Here is a 12,427-nt window from a genome sequence, read left to right on the forward strand (position 1 = left end):
CGTGGGGTTGGTCTACAGGAAGCAGGAATTTAATTATTTATTTACAGTGTTAAAAACAAAAGGAGAAATGATTCACTCTCAGACAGCAGCAGTGTCTTCATCTCCTTAGAGTCCCTGTTACCTGTAACAGGTAGAAGAGGTACTGATAAGCTTCTAGTTTGAGCCTCTTCTCCTTGCTGAGCGCCTTCAGGCCCCCCCTCTGCTTGTTCATCATCATCATGTTGGACAGCTGTCCCTTGTTCTTCTTCGTCAGCTTCTTGCTGTGTGAGACAACTTCCTGCAGCGTGATCTTATTCTTCACCAGCAGTCCAATCTTGATGTCCATCAGGTTCAGGTCATTCTCCAGCTGCTGGTTGGACCGGATATTGGTCACCACCTCCTCCCGGAGACGCATCAGCTCCAGCTCCTCCTGGAAGTCCTGGTCACTGTGGTCCAACAGGTGGACAAACTTTCTGACCACCGCCATTGGAGGGTCCTCAGCACTGACTGGACGATCAAAGATATTTTGAGCTATTTAAGAACTTTTCGTAACATACTGACCTTTACAGACTTTACATGAGACAAGATGAGGACCGTTAAGGACATGACAGGGACATTTAGAGACATTATGGGATAAATAAGAGACATAATGAGGGCGTTTAGAGACATGACCAGGACAATTTAGGACATGATGAGGACAGTTAAAAACATTATGGGCCATGTTGAAGACATGATGGGGACAGTTGTCACTTACTGAGCGTCTTGTAGTCGTCCCTGGCCTTGTTGGCTCTGATGAAAGCCTGAATTTTCACCACCTCATTGATCTGCAGTAAAACAAAAATCAATCAGCTGATCGATAGAGTTTATTAGAAACAGGACCAGAGGAATCTACACGTCCAAGCTTTAAGTGAGTCATCAGTCTCTGAGACAGCTGGGACAGGAAGTCGCGGCCCCAGGACACCGTTAATGTCAGGCAGGATTTATGTCCGTTATTTAAAACACTGATTGGATTTCAGGTGGTTTCTGAAGAATCTGCCACTGATTAAAGGTTTCAGACTCACGTGATCCTGGAAGTATTTCAGACGGTCTTTGTACTTCTTACGAGCCTGGTGCATCCGGACCATGCTTTGAATCTGAGACACAACCATAATCAGAGTATAAACATCCTCCATACAACAAACTACAATATACACGATTGAAAAGATTGAAGCTTTTACCTTCACAGCCTCGTCACTGTGATCTCTCAGGTACTGTTTACGATCTTTAAACTTCTTCCTCTGTTTGTGTCCTTTCCAGTGAGCCTGAACACACACACACACACACACACACACACACACACACACACACACACACAGATTAAAGGGACAGTCTGTGTGTACTTGTAGTCTATCGTCTTTAGTACATCACAAAATGAAACGCACATGTTCCTGGTTTTGATCCAGCGTTTATTTATAACTGTGTTTTAAATGTCTGATGACTCATCCTGCACTCAGAGCTGTTTCCTTCTTTGACTGATTAAAAGGCTTATTGATCAAATCAAGTTCATCTCTACATTATGTTGGACACTCATAAGGACACTCTGGAAGTTCTGTGTCATGGACACTTTCAGGCGAGGTCGGCAGGAGTGCACGGAAGCTCGGCCAAACATCTCTGCAGATAAGAGTCAACTGAAGGTGCCAGAAAGGACTGATATATAATAATAATAATAATTAATTATTAATACTAATAATAATAATAATAATAATAATAATAATAATTATTATTATTATTATTATTATTAATATTATTAATAATTAATATTATTAATAATAATAATAATAATAATTATTATTATTATTAATATTATTAATAATAATAATAATAATAATAATAATTATTATTATTATTATTATTATTATTATTATTATTATTATTATTATTATTATTATTGACTTTGGTTTAAGACAAACAGAGCCGAAAACAACATCACACAAAACACCCTTAAAGACAGATAGCTGTCCCTTTAAAGACAGATAGCTGTCCCTTTAAAGACACAGACCTGTCCCTTTAAAGACAGATAGCTGTCCCTTTAAAGACACAGACCTGTCCCTTTAAAGACAGATAACTGTCCCTTTAAAGACACAGACCTGTCCCTTTAAAGACAGATAGCTGTCCCTTTAAAGACACAGACCTGTCCCTTTAAAGACAGATAGCTGTCCCTTTAAAGACAGATAACTGTCCCTTTAAAGACACAGACCTGTCCCTTTAAAGACAGATAGCTGTCCCTTTAAAGACAGATAACTGTCCCTTTAAAGACAGATAACTGTCCCTTTAAAGACAGATAGCTGTCCCTTTAAAGACAGATAACTGTCCCTTTAAAGACAGATAACTGTCTCTTTAAAGACACAGACCTGTCCCTTTAAAGACAGATAACTGTCCCTTTAAAGACAGATAACTGTCTCTTTAAAGACACAGACCTGTCCCTTTAAAGACAGATAACTGTCCCTTTAAAGACACAGACCTGTCCCTTTAAAGACAGATAGCTGTCTCTTTAAAGACACAGACCTGTCTCTTTAAAGACACAGACCTGTCCCTTTAAAGACAGATAGCTGTCCCTTTAAAGACAGATAACTGTCCCTTTAAAGACACAGACCTGTCCCTTTAAAGACAGATAGCTGTCTCTTTAAAGACACAAACCTGTCCCTTTAAAGACAGATAACTGTCCCTTTAAAGACAGATAGCTGTCTCTTTAAAGACACAGACCTGTCTCTTTAAAGACACAGACCTGTCCCTTTAAAGACACAGACCTGTCCCTTTAAAGACAGATAGCTGTCTGTTTAAAGACACAGACCTGTCCCTTTAAAGACAGATAGCTGTCTCTTTAAAGACACAGACCTGTCCCTTTAAAGACACAGACCTGTCCCTTTAAAGACAGATAGCTGTCTCTTTAAAGACACAGACCTGTCCCTTTAAAGACACAGACCTGTCCCTTTAAAGACAGATAGCTGTCTCTTTAAAGACACAGACCTGTCCCTTTAAAGACACAGACCTGTCCCTTTAAAGACAGATAGCTGTCTCTTTAAAGACACAGACCTGTCCCTTTAAAGACAGATAGCTGTCTCTTTAAAGACACAGACCTGTCTCTTTAAAGACACAGACCTGTCCCTTTAAAGACAGATAGCTGTCTCTTTAAAGACACAGACCTGTCCCTTTAAAGACAGATAGCTGTCTCTTTAAAGACACAGACCTGTCTCTTTAAAGACACAGACCTGTCCCTTTAAAGACAGATAGCTGTCTCTTTAAAGACACAGACCTGTCCCTTTAAAGACAGATAGCTGTCTCTTTAAAGACACAGACCTGTCTCTTTAAAGACACAGACCTGTCCCTTTAAAGACAGATAGCTGTCTCTTTAAAGACACAGACCTGTCCCTTTAAAGACACAGACCTGTCCCTTTAAAGACAGATAGCTGTCTCTTTAAAGACACAGACCTGTCTCTTTAAAGACACAGACCTGTCCCTTTAAAGACAGATAGCTGTCTCTTTAAAGACAGATAGCTGTCCCTTTAAAGACACAGACCTGTCTCTTTAAAGACACAGACCTGTCCCTTTAAAGACACAGACCTGTCCCTTTAAAGACACAGACCTGTCCCTTTAAAGACAGATAGCTGTCCCTTTAAAGACACAGACCTGTCCCTTTAAAGACACAGACCTGTCCCTTTAAAGACAGATAACTGTCCCTTTAAAGACAGATAGCTGTCTCTTTAAAGACACAGACCTGTCCCTTTAAAGACAGATAGCTGTCTCTTTAAAGACACAGACCTGTCTCTTTAAAGACACAGACCTGTCCCTTTAAAGACAGATAGCTGTCTCTTTAAAGACACAGACCTGTCCCTTTAAAGACAGATAACTGTCCCTTTAAAGACAGATAGCTGTCTCTTTAAAGACACAGACCTGTCTCTTTAAAGACACAGACCTGTCCCTTTAAAGACACAGACCTGTCCCTTTAAAGACAGATAGCTGTCTCTTTAAAGACACAGACCTGTCCCTTTAAAGACAGATAGCTGTCTCTTTAAAGACACAGACCTGTCCCTTTAAAGACACAGACCTGTCCCTTTAAAGACACAGACCTGTCCCTTTAAAGACAGATAGCTGTCTCTTTAAAGACAGATAGCTGTCCCTTTAAAGACACAGACATGTCCCTTTAAAGACAGATAGCTGTCTCTTTAAAGACACAGACCTGTCTCTTTAAAGACACAGACCTGTCCCTTTAAAGACACAGACCTGTCCCTTTAAAGACACAGACCTGTCCCTTTAAAGACAGATAGCTGTCTCTTTAAAGACACAGACCTGTCCCTTTAAAGACACAGACCTGTCCCTTTAAAGACAGATAGCTGTCTCTTTAAAGACAGACCTGTCTCTTTAAAGACACAGACCTGTCCCTTTAAAGACACAGACCTGTCCCTTTAAAGACAGATAGCTGTCTCTTTAAAGACACAGACCTGTCCCTTTAAAGACAGATAGCTGTCTCTTTAAAGACAGATAGCTGTCTCTTTAAAGACACAGACCTGTCTCTTTAAAGACACAGACCTGTCCCTTTAAAGACAGATAGCTGTCTCTTTAAAGACACAGACCTGTCCCTTTAAAGACAGATAGCTGTCTCTTTAAAGACACAGACCTGTCTCTTTAAAGACACAGACCTGTCCCTTTAAAGACACAGACCTGTCCCTTTAAAGACACAGACCTGTCTCTTTAAAGACACAGACCTGTCCCTTTAAAGACACAGACCTGTCTCTTTAAAGACACAGACCTGTCCCTTTAAAGACACAGACCTGTCCCTTTAAAGACACAGACCTGTCCCTTTAAAGACACAGACCTGTCCCTTTAAAGAAGTGTTAAATACAGAATTGTCTACTCAGGTTAATCTACCTCTATTTGGATATATCTCACCTGTATGCAGGTAACAGCTGGGTCCTGGGAGTTCAGGAAGTCCATCCGCTCCTTTAGACTCTTTCTCACCAAGTAACCACGGCAACGGGCCTGCAGCTTAGTGATGAGACTCTCATTGGCCAGCCAAAGCTGCTCTCGGTTGTATGCCGTCGTTACCCCGGAGACCACTGACTGAAAAGACAGGACTGTTGATCAACTGATTGGTTGATTAAATAAAAGTGTGTTATCGTTACACTGACACTCACCTGGATGTCCTCTTTGTTAAGCTGCGTGTTGTTCTGGACAAAGCCCTCAGGCTCCGCCCACGTCCCCTCCCTGGTGTTCAGGTTAAAATAATAGTTGTGTCCGCCCTTCACCCAATGCTTCACCCACTCACTGCCGTTATCACCTGAGAGACAGACAGGTCAGAGACAGACAGACAGACAGGTCAGAGACAGACAGGTCAGAGACAGACAGACAGACAGGTCAGAGACAGACAGACAGACAGACAGGTCAGAGACAGACAGGTCAGAGACAGACAGACAGACAGGTCAGAGACAGACAGGTCAGAGACAGACAGGTCAGAGACAGACAGACAGGTCAGAGACAGACAGGTCAGAGACAGACAGACAGACAGGTCAGAGACAGACAGACAGACAGACAGACAGACAGACAGACAGACAGACAGACAGACAGACAGACAGACAGACAGACAGACAGACAGACAGACAGACAGACAGACAGACAGACAGGTCAGAGACAGACAGACAGACAGACAGACAGACAGACAGACAGACAGACAGACAGACAGACAGACAGGTCAGAGACAGAGACAGACAGGTCAGAGACAGACAGACAGACAGGTCAGAGACAGAGACAGACAGACAGAGACAGACAGAGACAGACAGACAGGTCTATAGAACCATTCATTCTCACCGTCTCTCATCTTGTCTTGTCTGATTTTCGACAGGTCCTCCTGGTAGTTTTGTGCACACTCCGAGGTGACCCCGTACAGTCCTGTTGCCGGGTTACGCAGAGCCAGCAGAGTCTGAGCCTGATCACCTGAGTCCACAGCCTCATTAACAGCCTGGATGGACTGAGAAACTGAGAGACAGAGTGTTTGTTAAGTTTGACTTGTCTCTCTTTTCTTAGCATATGATCTAACTTTATAAATGTGTAATATACAAACATATTGTTATGTATAAGAATGTAATGAGTGTGAGCTCTTACACTGCAGCGCCTCCTGTGTGTCCTGATTGGCTCTCAGGATGGCGTTCTGGATTTCATCCAACCACAGAACAGCTGACGGATCCTGAGTCTCCTGAAGAACAGGACAGGGATGTTAAGGATTAGATGTTTCAGACTTGTTATTTTGAGGTGTAGTTACACCAGACTGAACACAGAGGGCGCCATCTGTCTGTCTTATGAAGGCTTCTGAAACAGGAACCCTGAACCTCCATGTTCTCCATGTGTCCCGCCCTTTATGGTCCTTCAGGGGAAAAGAAAGAAGCAGTGTGTGTGTGTGTGTGTTTAGTCACTGCAGACAGGGTGTGGTGTGTGTGTGTATATGTGTGTGTGTGTGTATGTGTGTGTTGCTAGCTGTAGTTAATAACACATTATGGAAACAAGAAGTGAAAGCTGAATTCGTTATTCGTCTGTTTTTTTATAACTTCCTGTTGAACCACGAGTTCATAAAGTAAAACTTTCAAAGAACAAGAAGACTCATTGTTTTTGCTTCTACTTAAAAAGGTCCACTCTGTACCAGGAGTCTAAAAAAGGTCTACCAGGGGTCTAGGTTTTAAAAAGGTCCACTCTGTACCAGGAGTCTAAAAAAGGTCTACCAGGGGTCTAGGTTTTAAAAAGGTCGACTCTGTACCCAGGAGTCTAAAAAAGGTCTGTACCCAGGAGTCTAAAAAAGGTCTACCAGGGGTCTAGGTTTTAAAAAGGTCCACTCTGTACCAGGAGTCTAAAAAAGGTCTGTACCAGGGGTCTAGGTTTTAAAAAGGTCCACTCTGTACCAGGAGTCTAAAAAAGGTCTGTACCAGGGGTCTAGGTTTTAAAAAGGTCTGTATAAGGGGTCTAGGTTTTAAAAAGGTCTGTACCAGGGGTCTAGGTTTTAAAAAGGTCTGTATAAGGGGTCTAGGTTTTAAAAAGGTCTGTATAAGGGGTCTAGGTTTTAAAAAGGTCTGTATAAGGGGTCTAGGTTTTAAAAAGGTCTGTACCAGGGGTCTAGGTTTTAAAAAGGTCTGTATAAGGGGTCTAGGTTTTAAAAAGGTCTGTATAAGGGGTCTAGGTTTTAAAAAGGTCTGTATAAGGGGTCTAGGTTTTAAAAAGGTCTATCAGGAGAATGTTGTATGAAAGTGTTCTGGTTAGGGTTTGAAGCTGTATCGACCAATCACAGATCAGCAGGACAGTTACACTCAGCTCGTAATGACACGCTGGTCAATCAGCTGTAATCTGATGGTTTCTTTCTATCTGCCTGTAACAGCTGGTAAAAGTCTGTCAGGAAAACCAATCAGCTTCAGATTTCCTGACTTACTTTGAAAAAAAGAAAAAAGAGATCCACCCCACATCCAGATGGATAGATCTAACCCCAACCCCACATCCAGATGGATAGATCTAACCCCAACCCCACATCCAGATGGATAGATCTAACCCCAACCCCACATCCAGATGGATAGATCTAACCCTAACCCCACATCCAGATGGATAGATCTAACCCTAACCCCACATCCAGATGGATAGATCTAACCCTAACCCCACATCCAGATGGATAGATACTTTATTGGGAAATTCAAGTTTCAACAAACTGTCTTTAAAACTTTGGCTTAGGGTTAGCCGTCTAAATCAGACGGCTGAAGAGAGACCCTCCAGCTGACCCTCCAGCCGACCCTCCAGCCGACCCTCCAGCCGACCCTCCAGCCGACCCTCCAGCTGACCCTCCAGCCGACCCTCCAGCCGACCCTCCAGCTGACCCTCGCCCTCCAGACCCGTTTAGAAAGTATCGTTGGACATTGTTCATCACTAACCTCGGCAAACCCTGGAATGATCAGAAAGTTAACCACACTTCCTCGAGGACTATCCCGACTTCGGACAATGACTGCTGGGTTTGGAGAATGTTCGGTGTGTGTGTGTGCGCAGTGTGTCATGGAGTGTGTGCAGACTCTGATGTTTACACAGGCCTGTAAGGTGATGGCTAGCTGCCCGTCTGTTTCTGACCGCCTGTTGTGATTCTGCAGAGTTAATGAAGCGACACACAGAAGTCATTCACACACTGAACCACAGGCTCAAATAACATGCCGTGTTGTTACCGTGACAACCTATGATCACCTGAAACAGACTCAGCTTTAACCTCACTGCAGCTTAGAGCAATCAGGACCGAGGCTGAATCATGATGTCACCCTGAATATCAAAGCTTTATATGCATATAAACACTTCCTGTTCCTGCAGGACACGCCCCCTCCCTCTGAAAGGCCGATTTGAGCTGCAGAAGAAGAAAGAGGCTTTCTCTAGAAAACGGATGAGAAGAACAAACGAGCTCAAAATAAATAAACATTACTGTTCATGTTAAACTCAGACCTGTAGGTGTGTCTCCACATTCAGCTGCTGTAACTACTTCCTGTCATTACCTCACCGCCAAAAACAAGGACAGTGTGTGTGTGTGTGTGTGTGTTGTGGTAGCTTTTTTGCCCTTTTATGGAAGCAGACGACCGAGGCGACGTGTTTCCTGCGTCTGTGAAATCTGCAGAAAGTTTTCTCTCCTCTAATGTCTTTATAGTTCTCTCATGATGCGTTCAAGGTCAGTCAGAATTAACTAGTTAATCTCAGGCCTGAAATGAATGCATTCAGTAACCTCCTTTTATTTTGTCCCTTCAGTCTCTCTGTAGATAGTGGTCCTCAGTGTCTCTCTGTATTTATTTTGTCCCTTCAGTCTCTCTGTAGATAGTGGTCCTCAGTGTCTCTGTATTTATTTTGTCCCTTCAGTCTCTCTGTAGATAGTGGTCCTCAGTGTGTCTCTGTATTTATTTTGTCCCTTCAGTCTCTCTGTAGATAGTGGTCCTCAGTGTCTCTGTAGATAGTGGTCCTCAGTGTCTCTGTAGATAGTGGTCCTCAGTGTCTCTGTAGATAGTGGTCCTCAGTGTCTCTGTAGATAGTGGTCCTCAGTGTCTCTGTAGATAGTGGTCCTCAGTGTCTCTGTAGATAGTGGTCCTCAGTGTCTCTGTATTTATTTTGTCCCTTCAGTGTCTCTGTAGATAGTGGTCCTCAGTGTCTCTGTAGATAGTGGTCCTCAGTGTCTCTGTATTTATTTTGTCCCTTCAGTGTCTCTGTAGGTAGTGGTCCTCAGTGTCTCTGTAGATAGTGGTCCTCAGTGTCTCTGTATTTATTTTGTCCCTTCAGTCTCTCTGTAGATAGTGGTCCTCAGTGTCTCTGTAGATAGTGGTCCTCAGTGTCTCTGTATTTATTTTGTCCCTTCAGTCTCTCTGTAGATAGTGGTCCTCAGTGTCTCTGTATTTATTTTGTCCCTTCAGTGTCTCTGTAGATAGTGGTCCTCAGTGTCTCTGTAGATAGTGGTCCTCAGTGTCTCTGTAGATAGTGGTCCTCAGTGTCTCTGTAGATAGTGGTCCTCAGTGTCTCTGTATTTATTTTGTCCCTTCAGTCTCTCTGTAGATAGTGGTCCTCAGTGTCTCTGTATTTATTTTGTCCCTTCAGTCTCTCTGTAGATAGTGGTCCTCAGTGTCTCTGTATTTATTTTGTCCCTTCAGTCTCTCTGTAGATAGTGGTCCTCAGTGTCTCTGTATTTATTTTGTCCCTTCAGTCTCTCTGTAGATAGTGGTCCTCAGTGTCTCTGTATTTATTTAGTCCCTTCAGTGTCTCTGTAGATAGTGGTCCTCAGTGTCTCTGTAGATAGTGGTCCTCAGTGTCTCTGTAGATAGTGGTCCTCAGTGTCTCTGTATTTATTTTGTCCCTTCAGTGTCTCTGTAGATAGTGGTCCTCAGTGTCTCTGTAGATAGTGGTCCTCAGTGTCTCTGTATTTATTTTGTCCCTTCAGTGTCTCTGTAGGTAGTGGTCCTCAGTGTCTCTGTATTTATTTTGTCCCTTCAGTCTCTCTGTAGATAGTGGTCCTCAGTGTCTCTGTAGATAGTGGTCCTCAGTGTCTCTGTATTTATTTTGTCCCTTCAGTCTCTCTGTAGATAGTGGTCCTCAGTGTCTCTGTATTTATTTTGTCCCTTCAGTCTCTGTAGATAGTGGTCCTCAGTGTCTCTGTAGATAGTGGTCCTCAGTGTCTCTGTATTTATTTTGTCCCTTCAGTGTCTCTGTAGATAGTGGTCCTCAGTGTCTCTGTAGATAGTGGTCCTCAGTGTCTCTGTAGATAGTGGTCCTCAGTGTCTCTGTAGATAGTGGTCCTCAGTGTCTCTGTATTTATTTTGTCCCTTCAGTCTCTCTGTAGATAGTGGTCCTCAGTGTCTCTGTATTTATTTTGTCCCTTCAGTCTCTCTGTAGATAGTGGTCCTCAGTGTCTCTCTGTATTTATTTTGTCCCTTCAGTCTCTCTGTAGATAGTGGTCCTCAGTGTCTCTGTATTTATTTTGTCCCTTCAGTCTCTCTGTAGATAGTGGTCCTCAGTGTCTCTGTATTTATTTTGTCCCTTCAGTCTCTCTGTAGATAGTGGTCCTCAGTGTCTCTGTATTTATTTTGTCCCTTCAGTGTCTCTGTAGATAGTGGAGTCAGTGGACGGAGACAAAAACAAACATGCTCTTCCTGATATTTTATAATTCTACATGATGAGTCGAGGCCACTTGAACCTTAAATGTTAGCTGGTCATCAGTCAGGACACCTCAGTTCCTGCAGACTTTGTGGGCATGAGGTTGGTTAGACCAAGCTGGATATTGATCTGTGGTTGCACAGAGGGAGGGACTGGATGGGACGACAAGGAGCTCAGTGTTTGAAAGGTTGAAGGTTCAGAGATATCAGCGAGGCATGATGAGATTCTACCTGGGTTAGGGTTAGACCTATGGGGTTACCTGGCTATGGTCAGCATAGCAGAGGTGAGCCATGAGGGGGAATTACTGAACACAGTGAGCTTGTGTATATGAGGAAGAGAAGGGGACCAAGCACTGACCCTTGGGACCCCCTGTCCCTTGGGACCCCCTGACCCTTGGGACCCCCTGACCCTTGGGACCCCCTGACCCTTGGGACCCCCTGTGGATAAACTGTGCGCTTTGGACACCTCTCCCTTCCCAGACCCTCTAAAGGATCTCCTGGAGAGGGAGGAACCAGCAGAGGACAGATCCTGAGAGGCCAAGTTCAGAGAGTGTGGGTAGGAGGACTACATGGTGAACTGGGTCAGAGGCAGCAGACCGGTCTCAGAGTAATAGAACCGAGGACTGACCCGCAGCTCTAGCAGCTCGTAGGATAGCTTGTTAGCTGAGGCGTCCCTGAGTCACCATGCATCCTGATTGTGAGCGTTTGAGTCTTACTGTTGTCATAGATTGTGTACACATTGTGTGTATTTTGTGTACACATTGTGTATATTTTGTGTGTACACATTGTGTGTATTTTGTGTACACATTGTGTATATTTTGTGTGTACACATTGTGTGTATTTTGTGTGTACACATTGTGTGTATTTTGTGTGTACACATTGTGTGTATTTTGTGTACACATTGTGTGTATTTTGTGTGTACACATTGTGTGTATTTTGTGTGTACACATTGTGTGTATTTTGTGTACACATTGTGTGTATTTTGTGTACACATTGTGTGTATTTTGTGTACACATTGTGTGTATTTTGTGTGTACATTGTGTGTATTTTGTGTGTACATTGTGTGTATTTTGTGTACACATTGTGTGTATTTTGTGTACACATTGTGTGTATTTTGTGTGTACATTGTGTGTATTTTGTGTACACATTGTGTGTACATTGTGTGTATTTTGTGTACACATTGTGTGTATTTTGTGTACACATTGTGTGTATTTTGTGTACACATTGTGTGTATTTTGTGTACACATTGTGTGTATTTTGTGTGTACATTGTGTGTTACATACATGAGCTTTCTCGCGGCGGGCCTCCAGCAGGATGTCGTGGTAGTGCTGAGCCACAGCTGGGTCGACATCAGTGAGTTTGGCGGACGCGTTCTGTAGCATGTTGAGTGTCTTCATGGGGTCTCCTTCATCCAGAGCCTCATTGATCAGGCCGATAGCAGCGATACCTGCAAACACACACGTCATGTGATCGTAATATTATGATGTAATGTTGTTAACAAACACGTCATGTGATCGTAATATTATGATCTAATGTTGTTAACAAACACGTCATGTGATCGTAATATTATGATGTAATGTTGTTAACAAACACGTCATGTGATCGTTATATTATGATGTAATGTTGTTAACAAACACGTCATGTGATCATTATATTATGATGTCATGTTGTTAACAAACACGTCATGTGATCGTTATATTATGATGTCATGTTAACAAACACACACGTCATGTGATCGTTATATTATGATGTCATGTTGTTAACAAACACACACGTCATGT

At 42.9% G+C, this 12,427-nt stretch overlaps 1 protein-coding gene across 1 annotated transcript in view; it reads right to left on the reverse strand.

The window, feature by feature from the left end:
- iqgap1 (IQ motif containing GTPase activating protein 1) overlaps positions 1 to 12,112 on the reverse strand; it is a gene marked incomplete at its 5' end in the record, with an annotated part of 25,139 nt that extends 13,027 nt beyond the window's left edge. Inside the window, 10 exons of the mRNA XM_079373348.1 lie at positions 1 to 12; positions 122 to 486; positions 734 to 803; positions 1,041 to 1,112; positions 1,197 to 1,280; positions 4,906 to 5,076; positions 5,151 to 5,293; positions 5,821 to 5,988; positions 6,115 to 6,205; positions 11,930 to 12,112. The exon at positions 1 to 12 is cut by the window's left edge and continues 152 nt beyond it. Of these exons, the coding sequence (XP_079229474.1) occupies positions 1 to 12; positions 122 to 486; positions 734 to 803; positions 1,041 to 1,112; positions 1,197 to 1,280; positions 4,906 to 5,076; positions 5,151 to 5,293; positions 5,821 to 5,988; positions 6,115 to 6,205; positions 11,930 to 12,112 (1,359 nt within the window). The remainder of the gene's footprint in view (positions 13 to 121; positions 487 to 733; positions 804 to 1,040; positions 1,113 to 1,196; positions 1,281 to 4,905; positions 5,077 to 5,150; positions 5,294 to 5,820; positions 5,989 to 6,114; positions 6,206 to 11,929) is intronic.
- Positions 12,113 to 12,427: the final 315 nt, after the last annotated feature.

This window comes from Symphodus melops (assembly GCF_947650265.1).
Source record: "Symphodus melops genome assembly, contig: scaffold_89, whole genome shotgun sequence".
In the NCBI taxonomy this organism is placed as follows: domain Eukaryota; kingdom Metazoa; phylum Chordata; class Actinopteri; order Labriformes; family Labridae; genus Symphodus; species Symphodus melops.